This window comes from Lucilia cuprina, chromosome 2 (assembly GCF_022045245.1).
Source record: "Lucilia cuprina isolate Lc7/37 chromosome 2, ASM2204524v1, whole genome shotgun sequence".
In the NCBI taxonomy this organism is placed as follows: domain Eukaryota; kingdom Metazoa; phylum Arthropoda; class Insecta; order Diptera; family Calliphoridae; genus Lucilia; species Lucilia cuprina.
Window position 1 is genome coordinate 30,686,742 of NC_060950.1, and position 12,500 is coordinate 30,699,241.

Here is a 12,500-nt window from a genome sequence, read left to right on the forward strand (position 1 = left end):
CTCAAAAAGTTCCTGACAGGAACGCTGCTAAAAATTTAGAGGCCAAAAACAGAGCACGGAAATTAAAGTCAAGTTTTATAAAAAAATATTCTTGCTGCATAATGGATGTTCTGGCAGATTTTGTCGCAACTTCCAGGTCAAAAGTTTTATGTTGCTGATGCTCGAGGGAATGTTGAAGAAAAGTTTAGGACCCAAAAGCAGACAAAATTTCCCAGAATGTTCTTAGTATGGCAAGCAATATGCAGTTGCGGCAAAAGAAGCCAATCATTTGTTACAACGGGCTCTATAAATACCGAAATTTATATCAAGGAATGTTTACAAAAAAGGCTGCTTTCATTCATAAGACTTCATAATGTGTCCACTTATTTTTGGCCTGACTTGGCATCCTGTCACTATGGTAAACAAGCCCATGAGTGGTACAAGAACAATAATGTGGTATTTGTACCAAGAGAGGCAAATCCTCCAAACTGCCCGGAGCTAAGGCCAGTGGAGAGATATTGGGCTCTTGTTAAAAGAGAATTGAAGAGTACAAAAAAGGTGCCCAAAAGTGTGGTAGATTTTAAACGGAGATGTACTACATGTTCGAGCAAAGTGACAGAAAGCACTATAAAAACGTTAATGGAAGGGTTTCCGAAAAGGGTTCAAAATTTCATCACTAGTGATTAAAACTATAAAAATATATTTTTTTGTAAATTGTAATAATAATTTGAATCAAATAAAAAAAATAAAGCTGTAATTTTGAAGTAAAGAACGTGTTCCAATTGGTGTTAACTTTAAAGTTTCAAAATATTCCCAATTCATGTCAAATTTTAAGTACAGAATGATGTAAGAGTAGCCAGGCTTGAAGTAAAATGTTGTAGAGATTATGAGTCATTCTTAAAGTAAAATTTGTAGTAAAGTAAGATCGTCGATTGATGTAAAAGTTTAAAGAAAAAAGGATAAAAAATTTATTCAAATTTTTAAGTAGATAAAAGAAATACGAATGATATAACATATAGAGTAAAGATTGATGTAAAATTTGAAGTAAAGAAATTATATTCTGATTAGAATTAGAGCCCGGATTGATATATAATTTTAAGAATATAATGAGATAGATTGCAGTTAAATTCGAAGTACAGTAAGAGTTGAAGCAGAAAAAATCACATGATCGGAGTAAAAATTATAGTGATTATCATGATTGATGTAAAATTTGAAGTAGAGAAAGACTCGTGATGGATGCAGAATTTGAAGTAGGGAAAGACTTTCGATTGATGTACAATTTAACGTTTTGTTTTTTTAGTTTCTAATAAATTTGGTTAAATATTTTCTATATTTGCAGTTACAAAAGAAATTCTTCATAGTATTAACGGAGCTTTTCGTTCCGGTGAATTAACAGCAATAATGGGACCATCGGGTTCTGGCAAAAGTACTCTACTAAATGTTATGAGTGGCTTCAGGTAAATATATTTTATGAAATTTATAACATTATATTTAAAATTTAAATTTATTTATAAATTCTTAGAGGAAAATCTATCAATTAGTTTTTAGTCTAAGAAAAAAATCGGGAATATTTTAAAATATATCAAAAATATATGACAACACTAAGAGTATCAAATTAATTTGTATATATATTTATAAATAAATCATACAAAAATAACTTCTATTACTAAATGTCAATTGTAACGAGTGTATAACCTGATGACAAAAGAATACAATTAACAAGTATTCTGAAATTCCAATGTTATTAACCTACGAAAATGAATATTTGTGATTCTGTTATACACTTCTGGTGCGACTGCACTTAAAAATGCGTTGTATAATAATAAGATGAAGTATTGTGATTTTTGTTTAATAATTGATTTTCTTTTTTTTACAATTAATATTGTCTAAAAAAATTTATAATAGTATTTGTTTAATACCAGTTCATAATAATTTAATTAAAATGAATTGTTAATTGATGTTTTAGTCAATTAATTTAATAACTCACTTATTAATTGGATATATTATACAATGTTCATAGGTTACAGTAAATGTATTTAAAAAATCTATGCCTCTAAAAGTAGTTTAAAATATATGTATATAAATTTACAATATATATGTATATGATGTTCATGAAGGTATTTAAAATCCTTGACAATAGCTGCCAGTAGCGAATATAGGAGTTAGTTTGAAAGGTGAATGTATGTATATTAGAACGGCCTTGGGGTCATTTTGACCCCAAGGCCGTTTAAGGGTTAATTTATTTTTTTCACTATTATTGTAAATATCGGTTGTTAATAAATAAATTTCTTAAGTTTTATGATAATCTACCTAAAAATAGAAACAATTTCGACTAGTTTCCATCAAAAATTGCAAATGTTACAAAATTTGACCTTTTAAGTTTATGGGTTAATGGCGTCCAAATTGCATGAAACTTTTGATTGTTATTTAGAAATATGTGGACTAATAAATTTTTCAAAAGGTTCCATTTAAAATACACAACAATATAATAAAAAGGCTAATTTTGCAAAATATTACATAAGAATGGGTTTTTCTCGAAATCTACTGAATTCAAATTACAGGTACAGGCAAACTATAAGAGGTATTGACCTATTTTTTTTTACTGTTTTATTTCCTAATCTGTTGTCCATAAATCCCTATGAGTTCTCCCAAAAATATTGGAATTTGTTTAACAAAGTATCAAAAATACTAAAATTTGAATTTTGAAACGACCGTTAAAAATATCAAAAATTTTTGACCATAGCTGAGAACAGGTTTAAGTTATTCTATAAGGACAAAAACTCATATTCAAGAAACTATAGATGTATTTTAAGTAACACAATTGTTTTATTAGAATATTTTCAAAAATATGTTTAAATTTTTATCACATTTCGAATTCAAGTGCTCTGAGACACGATAATGGCCTGGGGAATTTCTAATAACATTTACATTTTTCAACCAATTTGTGTGTTTTTTATCTTTTTGTAACGCTAATTCTGTGTACATTACGATTCTTTGGCAATAAAACGCAAAATAAATTGTTTAATGACAAAACTTATGTGAAAACTGAAAAAATTGCATATTTCCCCATGTAAATGCATCTTCAAACTTCAGAGCCGTTGCGGCACCAGTTAACGTAATCCTATTGACCTAATTTTTTGCACGACTTAACCACTAACCTACCGGAGGCCTAACCTATCAATAATTAAGAAAAATTTACGATTAAATTAACTTAAAGTAAAATTTTAGGCTGAAAAAGAGCGTCCATTGATGTAAATGTTTTGTTAGAGTAAAAACAAACTATGTCGTATAGAGAAAGAGAGAGAAAGACTCAAGAGAGAGAAAGAGAGTTCAAGTATAGAAAAAATCGTGATTGAAGTGATTTTCTGATTTTCTTGTTGACTGCTTGATGTTGAAGGCTATATATAACTAATTGAGCCGAAATCTCTAAATTCTGCAGTTCAGCTACTATAGAAATGAACTGACAGATGAATAAGTCAGAACGAGATCTTTTCTAAATATTTCTGTAGCATTTCAGTAGCAACCCTGTTGGGATCTATCAAAAATAAATTTATCAGATTTTTTCTTTCAAAGACTCAAAATAAATGTTATAATCTAGTAGAAACACATAAAGGGAGGTGGCCTTAGGTATGATTTTCCCGAGAGCTGAGATCTATATTAAAGGAGGCCTTGAAAATTAATAAAACTATCATGAGAGTTCTATTTAAATCGATAGCATTATATATCAAAGAATACCGAAATCGGAAATTATATAAAAGCTGGTGGTAGTTGCTTTAGGTAATACTTTATCGAATTTTTTACAAATGGATCAGATTATAGACCTACAAGAAATGATTTCAAAAATTGCATTAATGATTAGATCGGTAGCTTTTGAACTATAACGAGGACTGATTAAGAAAGTTAACAACACGTGAGAGATGCTTAATATTTCCAGAATATATCGTAAATAGTTCGCCATTCCTAAATGTTTAAAAATTTTTATCTTATGCAGTCAGTTTCTAGACCGATAAACTTTTGCTTACGTGTATTAAATTTAAAAATTTGCTTAGTATTTGCAAAATAAAAACTTTATCTTCAAACAAAATACAACTAAAGCATTCAATGAAAGCCGGGAATAAAATTGTGTTCATAGGGTTTATGGGGTTTTTTCCTTTATATAGTATGTATTTGAATTAATGACTAACTTTTTCATAATCCATGATATATGAGTAGTATTAAATATACTAATATGAGCTTATCAGAAAACAAGTGCAAATATTATTATTTTCTATAATCGGCTGCCAATGTTAAAATTCTAAACCTTATAAAATACAAGTTTTATTTAACAAAATTGTTGCTAAACGTTCTGAGGGGTAAGATAATTTGCAAAACGTTTTCAACTGAAAGTGTACTACTTCATATTAAAAATTTTTACGTTAATAATAACTGGCCAAAAATTTTAAGATTATCTTAGCCTGCAGTTGTTTTTTGTAAAAAAATGTTTTTAGGTTAATCGGTTAATAATGATTAAATGCCATTATTATTTTTTTTAATAAAATTTAAAACGATTATCTTTAATAGAAAACAAGTAGGAATGTATAGTCGGGCATGGCCGACCATATGATACCCTACACCATGAGTATATTTTTACAATTTTTACTTTTATAAAATTTTTATTTTTTGTAAAGAAACTGTTGAATGTTACCATAATTCCAAAATATTTAAGCCATTTATTGATAAAAAACTAAAATTTCTAAATGAGGCTTTATATAGTCAAATATGGGCCGATCCTCGGTAAATTTGGGAAAAGGATATATTTCTAAATAACAGTTAGTTTTGTTGAGTTTTATTGCGATACAAATGGTTACAAGTCAATTTTAGACGTGTAAGTCATTTTTTGAAGGGGGGTTTGTATGGGGGCTAGGGTCAAATATAGGCCGATCCTTACGAAAATCTGCAGTATCATTTATACTTATATAAAACTTATTTGTGCCAATTTTTAGAGAGATAGCAGAATATTTGACGTAATTATAGCATAAAAAGTTCAAATCGGGAGGTACGGTTGTATGGGGGCTAGGTGAAATAATGGACCGATTTCAACCATTTTCAATAGGCTTCGTCCTTGTGCCAAAAAACATGCTTGTTCCAAATTTCATCAAATTATCTTGAAAATTGCGGCCTGTACCTTGCGCACAAGGTTTACATGGACAGCCAGCCAGACGGACGGACGGATGGACGGACGGACATGTCTTAATCGACTCAAAAAATGATTCCGAATCGATCGGTATACTTTAAGGTGGGTATTGGACCAATATTTTTGTATGTTACAAACATCAGCACAAACGTATAATACCCTCCCCACTATAGTAATGTAGGGTATAAAAATGAACTATAAACAAAATAGTAAATTTCAACTACTAGATAAGCAATAAAATAAGTAGAAGAAGCTTAAAATGTTTGGTAATAATAACTGGAATCGAAATATTTATAAAATAACAAACTTTATAATAAAGTGTGTTTTAGATATAAAATAACATTAAGTTGGCTACACTGTTTAAAGCAAAGTTGTTTAAGCCGGCATTAAACGATCACACAAGTAATATGATATGTCAAAATTTTGTGTAAAAGAGTACGGATGGGATTGTATAAACGCAATATGAAATAAAACCATCACACATTAAGAGGGAATACGGATGGAAATTTTGACACTCGTATGGCTCTATTCATGTTAAAAAAAAAAACAAGTAGGTCGCATTTGATCAGGGATGTATTTTTATGTAAACACATACAAAAAAGTAAAACAGCTGTTTCCAATTTACTTTGTTATTATTTTATACCAATCGAGTAAACTCAAAAAATATAAATTATACGATTTTTGTTCTCTTTTTTGTTATACGGATGGAATTTCATTTTACTTTTTACATATGTAAAATCTAATGAAACAGACTTTTGTCTGTTAACTATAGAACTCAATCTTAAAGTGTTCGCTTTAAAAGACGAGTTCTATAAATCAACTTTCGGACAATCAACTATTTTGATCTAGTAAATCAAAAAATGTAATAATACATTAAATATTGTTAAAAAAAGTAGAAAAGTCGACTTTTATTCTTTAACTATAAAACACAAGTTAAAAATGTCCTTTTTAAAATTAAGGTTCTATAAATCGACTTTGAAACAAATGAATTTTTGCACAAAATAGTCGAAAATCAATATGTAAGGAGAACCATAGCATTTTTGACATTTTTTGTCCTCATAAACTACACACACTAAGGCAAAGGATTAAAGACCAATAAGTCTGGCATCATTTTTTGCTAAAAACATTGGAATGGATTATAGATATCCACATAAGTTCTTCGATAGACAAATCGTTTCTCTCTGCCTTTCAACATGCATACACAAAGGGCAAATCTGTGCGCTGTTTGGCCACAAATGGATCCACACAGGTTTAAATATTCTTATTTTTCAAGGCCGCAGCTAAGTAGGCTGATATAGGTTATCACTGGCCACTGTTAATTTTACAACCATGTTAGACGCATTAGTCTTCTGTTCAACGATTACTGCAGAAGTTGCCAAAACGGGGATGAAGAAGAGACTATTACGCATTATCTCTGCAATTGTCCTGCTTTGGCAGATGCCAAATTCCGGACGCTTGGATCGACATACTTTGGTGATCTGTCCGATTTGTCAAATATTCAATCTGACAAAATCCATGGCAACTGGCCTGTTGTCTTTTCTCTTTCTCAAAATCTTATTCCTATTCTTACTTTCTCTTTGCCAACGTTTCTTTTTCCACTCTTCCCTATCTATCTATCTCTCTCCTTCTTCTCTTACAGGTATTATTACAAAGTGATCAACATGGACCCAAGTAAAGCCGAAAAGGCTACCTGCGATAACCTAACCATGTCGAAAAAGAGTTACAAATCGATTTTAACTATAGAAACCTAAATAAAAGCTTTCACTTTAAAAATCGGATTCTATAAATCGACTATTGATTTTTTTATCAAAGGGACAAAGTCGACTATTTTGCTATAACAAAGTCGACTATATTGTAAGAAAACTGTTAACCCTCCGTCATGCGCATGTATCTGGCCAGATATTTTACGAATTTAACTGTGATTTTAATATATTTCTAATTTGGTTAGGGGTTTGAGTCTCCAGGTACCCTCTACAAATATTGTTAGATATCGTAATATTGTTACTAAAATGGCATATTTTTCATATAAATGTACTGAAATACATAGTGTATCTCGCCAGATACATGCGCTACGTACGTGACTATCGGAACATGTGCATGACGGAGGGTTAACATGACACTAGATAAGTCGTGAAAAAGACGATATAAAAATTTAATAAAAAAAGAGAAGATAAGTCGATTCTTTGTTTCAACTATAGACCCTATTTTCTGAAAATGAAAGGTCGAAAAGTCGATTTTTTGTTGTCGCTTTAAATGTTTTATATTTATAAATCGACTGTCAAACCAGCAAATTTTTGTCGAAGTCGACTATTTCGTACAGACTAAATCGACCACCATGTAAAAAAATGTAGAAAAAATCGATTTTGTATAAAAAAGGTAACTGGAGAAAACAAAAATAATTATAAATGTCGATATTAAAAAACGTCAAAAAGTCGATTGGTATGGTTCAGCTATTGAACCCTATTAGCAAGTATCTTACAAGAAAGACCAAAAATACTAGAATGAAATCATTTTAATTGGAAACCTACAAACAAATAACATCTCTTAAAAATTCCGGCAAAACTGGACTTTTTGATTAAGAACAACATTTAAAAAAGTCGAAAACCCGACTTTTTATTTTAAAAAACTCTACTTAAAATTATTTCATTAGAAGGACCAAAAATACTAAAATGAAACCATTTAAAACTGATCCCAAGAAAAACAAATAACACTCGGCAAGTTAGACCTTTAATTAATTTGATTTAAAACAAAACAATAAAAATGTCATAAATTAAAAATAAAATCCAGCCTTTGAACCGTTATAAAAGCTTCAGACGTTCAGCCGAAAAAAAGTACCAAATTTAATGTTTTTAAAAAAATTTAACTTGTTTTTTAATTGTTTAATTTATCAAACTGATGTTTTATGATGATTTTTAATGAATAACTTTTCCAAAGAATTGCACGAGTTCCACATTTTTTTGTTTATTTTGTTCTGAAATAATAAATGCAAAACGTGTGTGCTATAATTAAGAAAACGCATACGTGCCTTTTGCTCCGTCACTATCTACATATATGAAAAGGATAAATTAAAAAGTAACAGGTGAAACAATTTAATACACGTTTTTTAAATTTAAACCCTAATGTTAAAAACCTAAAAAAGATTTCTAAATGAATCATTATTTGGTTTAAATTGAGCAATCTTCATTTTAAGAAAGTTGTTTGTATGGAATATAGTACAATAATTTATTAATTTCCTTTGTTTTAGTGAATGTATTTTTGGGGTTCAATAAACTTTAGAAACGAGTTAAAGAGAATTTGAAATATAAAACAAGACTAGATACAATTTGTTATTTATTATATAGAAATACATATTAGAGGTATAACTTATCTTTTCTATACAAAAACCATGCCATTTTCTAATGAATTTTCAAAAGCTTATTTAAAAGCTTAATAAAAATTGTCGACTTTTTGACTTATTTTGGTGTTTATTTACAATATCATTGCTACCACTAATGGAAATATTTTGAGGTCTACATAACATACTATCGGACCTGTAGGGCGCTCTAAACTTTGTATCGTCCGATGCTCAGAAACTCGATTTTTTAACGTAGTTCCTTAGGGTTGATGAAATTTTGATAATAACAAAGGAAGTTTTAAAGAGTTTCATTGCCTTCTCTACAAGCTCTACCAATTTTTAATAATGTTGTACCGCAACATTAACCTAAGGTTTTCCTATTATAAGGATACATCTTGTCTCTTTAGGATAGGCCAAGTGGGCGCCACATGACTTTTTATTCCTCCGATAAACTTTCTTGAGTTCCCCTCCATATATTTGTTAGATGTGTCGAAACAAATATTATTTGGTCCTGGAGACTCACTTCTTTTAATTTGTCAGTTGTAATAACTAACTCTATGTTAGCATTTCCTTCCGTCCCTAACCTCTTGTCTTCTGCCCATTTCATCGATTATATGATCTCGGTGGTCATACGTTTTACATGAGTGATCCCACTATTCTAAAGTTTTTTACGCGGTCCTCGGTTCAATAGTTTACAAAGAATTTTTAATCATGATTTCGGATTCCCTGTTTCTTTAGGGCAGATCTATATTCTCGTAGAAATCCTCTTCTTCTTTCATCGATCATAAAACCTTCAAAAGAAAGCTGCCTGACTAACAACATAAATTCTTACTTCCGATGGTAAAGAGTGTATGCCTTTTATCATATCCACGGCTTTCCAGATTGCTAAGATCTCCGCCTGAAAGACAATTGTTTAATTCACAATCGATGTCGTATTGTTGTAGCATTGTAAGTTACAAACATTTTTTAAATAAAATTTTTTGAAACAAAAACAATCTAATAAAAAAAAATTACGACATATTACTATACAACCTTACAACACCGATTGTGAATTGGACAAATATATTTGTTAGATTGTTTTATAAAAATATTGATACTATATACATATAAAAAATATACACTCTGGGTTCTTCTTAGATTCAAAGACTCTCTAGCCTATATGGTCTAAACAGAAGTTGTAAGACGACTGAATTGGCGAATTGTTGAAAATTTGATTCCTTTATGGAATTTATTTTATATATAAAATTTATCTTCATTTCATGATTTTTATCATAACGCCTCTTACAGTACACTTCACAATTGATCCATGAGCTCATCGACCCAAATCACCTCTTTGGAACATTGCCCTAAACCAGCACTAAGTGATTTTTTTTTTGCCTTCTGCAGATGTGAATTCCAAAGAAGCCTGAATCTGAAGAATGACTTCAGATGTAGTGAATTGAGAATCAAAAAAAAAAAAAAAGGACATCCCTTCTATGACAAGCCTGAGTTTAAATCATAATTTTTTCAGTACTTCCATGGAGTAAATTATACTTCTTTTCCGCTTCTTTGGATTTTTTTTTGTTGGGGATGATCAATTTTATATTACATAAAGGAATTGATCAGTTTGGAACAAAATCGAGAGATATTTGGTTGAGTGGATCAAAAACCTCAAATATTTTTAAATGGGAATATTACATAAAATATTAGAATAACAGAAATTCGAATAAGATTTGGGAACCACTACATTTGATTAAAATAACATTAACCCAACATTAATATGATATTGCAAAAAATAAACAGGAAATTAAAAAAACGAAAATTTCTAGAAACAAAATTTTTTCTTATGAACAAACAACAAAATTTTGTGACTGACAAAATTGAACACAAAAATGCTTGAGGGTTTAATAAACTCTTAAAGCGATAACTGAAGATAATCATCTCTTTTTGTATATTAATGAACATATATAAATTTCCATTGCATCTCTTAACGTTTGAACGAATAATAAATTTATAAAACGAAAATAAAAGTGCATGAATGATGCAACACATAATTATGGTTCAGACTCAACACAAACAATATTGTCTACAGAGCTAAAACCAAAAGAAAAACATGAATATAAAAATATATGTATTTTTTTTTAAATAATAATGATTATTGTTAATAATATAAACAATAATAACGAAAAAAAAATCATTCAAAATGGTCAATGACGCTTGAACTTGAAAAAAAAAGAGGAAAACATTTATAAACAATTAAAAGAAAAAACAAAAACAGATTATTTATGCTAGAAGATTTATATATGTGTATGTTTTTAAAGTTAAATTTCAATTAATAATTTTTGCTGTTTTTTCTGTTTTCTTATAGTTCTACTGGAGTCACCGGCACAATACGGGTCAATGGCAAAGTAATGTCTACCAACTCCCAAAAATATCGTGAATTATCCTGTTATATACATCAAGATGATTTGTTAAGACCCCAATTAACTGTGGGTGAAATAATGATGCTTGCCGCTCATTTAAAATTGGGCTTTAAGATCTCAAAACAGAATAAATTAAATTTAGTCAAACATATTCTATCCCTGCTGGGTTTGGATCATCGTTTTAATGTCTTTACAGCGAAGCTGTCGGGTGGTCAAAAGAAACGTTTAGCTATTGCTTTGGAATTAATAAGTAATCCACCGGTACTATATTTGGATGAACCAACAACGTGAGTATTATTATGTTTAATAATTGTGTACTATGGTCATTACTTAAGACTAAACCAGGCTAGCAAAGATTAGACCATATTATTAATCTAATATATCTAGACTATAAGCCTGACAATAGTCTAAACTATAGTGTAGACTACTACTATAAACCGGACTATAGTCATAAGATATAGTCACAACTAAGGCTAGACTATAAATAAGATTATGGACCAGATTATAGTCCACACTATAACTATACTCTGTCCCATAGTATTGGCTATAAATAAGAATAGTTAAAACTATAGTGAAGATTAAAGTGGAGACTATAGTTAAGACTATAGTCCCAACTGCCAGGCTAACAACATAAATTCTTACATCCGATGGTCAAGAGTGTATGCCTTTATCATATCATAGAATAGTTAAAACTATAGTCAAGATTAAAGTGGAGACTATAGTTAAGACTATAGTCCCGAGTTTACTTAAGACCAGATTTAAACCATATTATAGCAAAGTCTACAGTGGAAACTAGTTAAGATTATAAACCTGACTATAGTTTAGCCTATGGTCCGAACTATACTTAGTTAAAACAAGAGTCCAGACTTTAATTAAGACTATGGTCTAGACTGTACTTAATTATTATAGTATTACTAAGTTATTAAAAGTGAATACGCAACAATTCTAATGCACGTTTTCCATACACGCCTAAATGCTCATTAAACACATTTTTTTATAATTATTTATTGTAATGAAATTCATATATTGATTACAAATATTCTATGCATTCTTTGTCATTAGAACAAAGAATAAATCATAATTTTAAATACATTCGTTAAATGTTAAACAGATTATTGAATTAGTACTTTGTCAAATTCAGAAATTGTACTAAACCGAAAGCGGTTCTAAATGCATTAATGGTTGCCAATGATGCCAATTGTTAATTTAAAAATAACTGTAAACAGTAATAATTTACGTTATTTAATTAACCTCAATCATAACACCTTTTATTCGCTTTAAAATTATTTCCAATCCAGATCAATAACATTTGTTATGTATTTTACAAAACGTTTTATAAAGAACAAATTGATCTTGTTCTAATTACATAATTGACCAACGTTTTATATTAGTAATAAAATTATAATTTTACAAACAAACCTATTGAGAAAAGCGTTGAATTGTGCTAATTTTAATTGAAACAATTTACGTAAACATTGAAAGCGATTATTACTAATAATTTATTAGTACTAGAACTAGTTTAATTAATAAATTTATTAAATAGCTAACTATAGTTATTAATGGTCAAAGCCTGGATATGTAATGGGTTTGATAGATGGATCGATGGATAGAT

At 29.4% G+C, this 12,500-nt stretch overlaps 1 protein-coding gene across 1 annotated transcript in view; it reads left to right on the forward strand.

The window, feature by feature from the left end:
• Positions 1 to 1,286: 1,286 nt before the first annotated feature.
• Positions 1,287 to 12,500, forward strand: part of LOC111686546 (ATP-binding cassette sub-family G member 1) — a 32,176-nt gene continuing 20,962 nt past the window's right edge. The window contains exons 1-2 of the mRNA XM_046956743.1: positions 1,287 to 1,436; positions 10,834 to 11,175. Of these exons, the coding sequence (XP_046812699.1) occupies positions 1,381 to 1,436; positions 10,834 to 11,175 (398 nt within the window). The 5' untranslated portion in view covers positions 1,287 to 1,380. The remainder of the gene's footprint in view (positions 1,437 to 10,833; positions 11,176 to 12,500) is intronic.